Genomic DNA, 4,139 nt, shown 5'->3' with positions numbered 1-4,139 from the left:
TTGCAGGTGTAGAGGATCAAAGTCCCCAGAGTCACAGAGGCGAATGCCAGGGCGAGGGATGGCCTTCATCCTTTCCATAGCCTGGATTCTCAGGAACAGTGAGAAAGTCCCCTAAATCAGAAGTGGTATCTTCTCAGATGGCTTAAAAATAGCACTCCCTTGGCTCCAGCAAGCTGCTCCTGAGATCCTATCTTTAATGTAGGAGAAAGAGCCGAGCAGGGTGGGTGTGGCGGCAGGGCGGGCGGGGGCGTGCCGTCAAGCGGCCACGCCCCCTTTGCGAGGACCCCCGGAGCCGGCCTCGGCGCGCCGGAGCGCTTCTTCTTCCGGGGCGGCCTGCTGGGCCTCATGGAGGCTGTTCGGCCAGACAGCTGCGAGAGAGGGCCGGCGGCGCCGCGAGCTGAAGAGAGGCTGGCTCCCGAGGCGAGGGTGCACTTCCGAGTAACCCGGTTTATCATGGAGGCAGGCGTCAAGCTAGGCATGCAGTCCATCCCCATCGCCACGGCGTGCACCATTTATCATAAGTTCTTCTGCGAGATCAACCTGGACGCATATGACCTCTACCTGGTCGCCATGTCTTCCATTTACTTGGCCGGTAAAGTGGAGGAGCAACACTTGCGTACTCGTGACATCATCAACGTATCGCACAGGTACTTTAACCCGGGCAGTGAGCCGTTGGAGCTGGATTCCCGCTTCTGGGAGCTACGAGACAGCATTGTACAATGTGAGCTTCTTATGCTACGAGTTCTGCGCTTCCAAGTCTCTTTCCAGCATCCACACAAGTACCTGCTGCACTACTTGATTTCCCTCAAGAACTGGCTGAACCGTTACAGCTGGCAACGAACCCCCATCTCTGTTACTGCTTGGGCTCTGCTACGAGATAGCTACCATGGGGGGCTGTGCCTCCGCTTCCAGGCTCAGCACCTAGCAGTGGCTGTGCTCTACCTGGCCCTACAGGTGTATGGAGTCGAGGTGCCTGCAGAGGGTGAGGCCGAGAAGCCTTGGTGGCAGGTATTTAGTGATGACCTTACCAAGCCAATCATCGATAATATTGTGTCTGATCTCATTCAGATTTATACTATGGATACAGAGATCCCCTAAGGCCCTGGCTAAGGCCGGACCCAAGACCAGGATGATCGGGGGTCGGGGGTATCGTGCTACCAAGTTGCTGTGATGGCATGTCTCCACTCGGAGGACTGGTTGTGCTGGCAGAGGATGTCACTCATGTGACTGCAATGACATGCTGTCATTTTGTCCCCCGCAGCCCTTGTTCAAGTAATGCCAAGAGCCTCCATGTGGTCAGGACATATTGAGCGTCCTAGAACTGGGTGCATCAGCTTTTGCCCTTTGAGAAGGTGCATTTGAGGCACGGACCTTTGCAATTGTGGTGGGAAGTCGTCAACAGGAAAGTTAAAGAATAGGACTGCACCCTTAGGAGAAGTATGAATGTGTAACAGAATCTTATTTTGTATAATAAAGATTATGAAAATAAAATATAGGAAAGGCTTAATGCACCAAAGTCTGCCTTGTGGTATTACTTAGTTACAATTAGGAGAGATACTGGAAACTACATAATCAATATTGGGGAAATGGTTGGTGAAGCATGGTACATCCATACAATGGAGTATTATTCAACCACTAAAACATATTTATAAGGGGTTTATGACAGCATGGGTAAAGGTTCATATTAGGCAGCATAAAAGATTGCAGGATTATAGTGTGCTATAATTTCTACAAAAAGGAAGTATACAAAGATGGGCAAAGTCTTAATGAGTTGGGGGTGTTAAATGTATAATAACAGCTGTAAGAATTTCTGTCCTTCGTTCCAACTCTTTGCATTCTCAACCATTATCCCATGATCATGCATCTTTATGGTGAGATCTAGCTTATCTTCACAGGTGATTGTTTAAAAGAACAACCATCATACTTCATTATCCCCAGAAGTTTCCAATAGGGGACTTTCCTTAAGAGTTAGAGCTGCCTCTTTTGTCCTGGCTGATAGCATCAGGAAGAGTGAGCAGCCTCTTGAAGGGGGAAAGGCTGAGCATGGTGAGGGCAGGAGGATCTTGAGTTCAGACCAGCTTTGGCTACAGAGTGAGACCCTATCTCAAACTTAAACAATAAGCAGGAGCAAGGAAAGGAGGTGTTGGGAGCAGGGCCACAGGGACCCACGAGTCATTTAACCCTCATGCTTTCAACAGACTTTCCCTCACATCTGTCGTGTGCCAGGCACCATTCAGGACTCATGTGCGTAAAAACCTGCCTATCACATAAGAAAATAGAAGGAAGAGATCAGGCATATAGCTCAATTAGAGTGCTTGCTTAGTATGCATGAGGTCCTGGATTTGGTCCCTAGGACTGCATAAGCCAGCATGATGGTATGGTACATGCTTACCTGTAATCCCAGCAATCAGGTTGAGATAGGAGGATCTCAATGTCAGTTCAAGGTCGTCCTGGGCTCTGTAAAACTGCCTTAGAGAGAGCTGTGGTGGCTCACACCTCTAATCCCAGCACATTGAAGGTAGAAGTAGTTGGATCTCTGTGAGTTTGAGGCCAGCTTCATCTACAGAGCAGCTAAGGATACCCAGAGAAACCCTGTCTCAAAAAGAAAATAGGAAGTTGAGGTTAAGCTCATAATTGAGGAAATGTTATGGGCTGGAAAATTAACTGGAAATCAAGCCACAGTTTGAAATGAAGGAAAGGGATGGCTGGGGAATATGGCTTCTTGTTGCTGGTCTGGGGTAGCAGCCTCTGCAACAATGGCCCTTCAGCAATGTGGAGTGTGGAATGATGGGAACTGTAGTTTTTCTTCCAGATTGGTTCCCAGGTGTTCACAAACCTTCCTAATACCCGGCCCATCAGATGGTTGGCAACAGTGCTTTGTGTAGAAGCAGAATGCAGCTCCTGTACTGGTGCTCCCTGACCCACACTCCAGGGACTTCCATGACAGGGTAAAAGTACCAGGTAAACATGGGCTCTACCTCTCTCCCCCACTTAGAAGCTCATTTCCAAGTTACTCTCATTTTCATACAGGGCTTTGAGGTAGAAATGGGATAGTGACAGAAAAGTCTCACAGCTTGGGAATAGCTCAGCCTGACTTTGGAGCCACACAGGGTTTGGCCACTGCTTCCAAGGGCCCTTCAGAGAGTCCTAGCTCAAGGCTATTTAGACAGTATGCCCGCCTTGGTGACAGTGAGCCTGTGAGAGTATTTTAGCTTCTCACACTCACCTCCTCCTTAGGTAACAAGGCCTACCTTGTACCTGAGCAGTAGGGGGGCTCTGCAGGCTTAGGGGTGTAGCTGGGACCCCAGAGACACATTGCTACAGATCCTGAGTCTTAGGATGAGGTAAGCCCTGGAAAGGAACAAAAGTCAAAGCTCTGTGATGCCCGTGATGCACCCTGGGCTAGAGTAGGATTTCCCTGAGGTAAAACTGCCCACTTGTATTGCTAGGGCCTAGGAAGATGGAGTTATGAGAAGGGAGGAAAACCAGAGGCAAATCTCTGGGAGAATCAGGAAGTTGATAACACCTGGGCTTTGGCGCCAGAAGAAGAAAGATTTTGCTTGTGAGATTTTGACCAAGTGTCATTAATCTCCGAGTTAGTTTCATTGCAAGAATCTAAGGAACCCAACGGGGCATGGTGACATGTGCCTTTAATTCCAGAAGTTCAAAGGCAGAGGCAGGTGGATTTCTGTGAGTTGGAGGCTAGTCTGGTCTATAGGGCAAAAAAGTCCTAGTCATCCAGGACTATACAGAGGAACCCTGTCTCCAAAGCAAAGAAACAAACACACAAAAATGATAGGAACAAGGTATGCTCTGGTCCCCAAGATTAGAGGGCCACTCCTAGGAAAGGCCAGGTCTCTTCCCTTAGAACTCTCTTCTCAAGTCACCACAGTCTCGAGTCTACACATGGCCTGGGAAATCCCAGAGCCTGGCTTATTGGCACATTGATGATCCATTTCCATGAGCAAAGGAACTGGAGCATGAAACTCAGAAGGCCAGAGGCAGACCATATTGTAATATTGTCTCAGAAAACAGAAGAGAGCTGATCTTTTCAGTTTGTTTTGGTTTGATTTTAGATACAGGGTTTCTCTGTATAGCTCTGGCTGTCCTGGAACTCACTGTGTAGACCAGGCTGGCCT

The 4,139-nt window shown here is 48.7% G+C and overlaps 1 protein-coding gene across 1 annotated transcript; it reads left to right on the top strand.

Annotated features, from left to right (window-relative positions):
* Positions 1-341: 341 nt before the first annotated feature.
* On the top strand, positions 342-1,436 carry CCNQ (cyclin Q). Its single transcript, XM_080922822.1, has one exon. The coding sequence runs from the start codon at positions 346-348 to the stop codon at positions 1,096-1,098; it is 753 nt and encodes a 250-aa protein (XP_080778948.1). The 5' UTR covers positions 342-345; the 3' UTR covers positions 1,099-1,436.
* Positions 1,437-4,139: the final 2,703 nt, after the last annotated feature.

This window comes from Micromys minutus, assembly GCF_963924665.1.
Source record: "Micromys minutus genome assembly, chromosome: 10".
Lineage (NCBI taxonomy): Eukaryota > Metazoa > Chordata > Mammalia > Rodentia > Muridae > Micromys > Micromys minutus.
Note: the sequence above shows the minus strand (reverse complement) of the source record. Positions and strands in the feature narration are given on the sequence as shown.

Coding starts and splice junctions, on each gene's coding strand:
- CCNQ (XM_080922822.1), top strand. CDS start 346: ATGGAGGCTGTTCGGCCAGACAGCTGCGAGAGAGGGCCGGCGGCGCCG.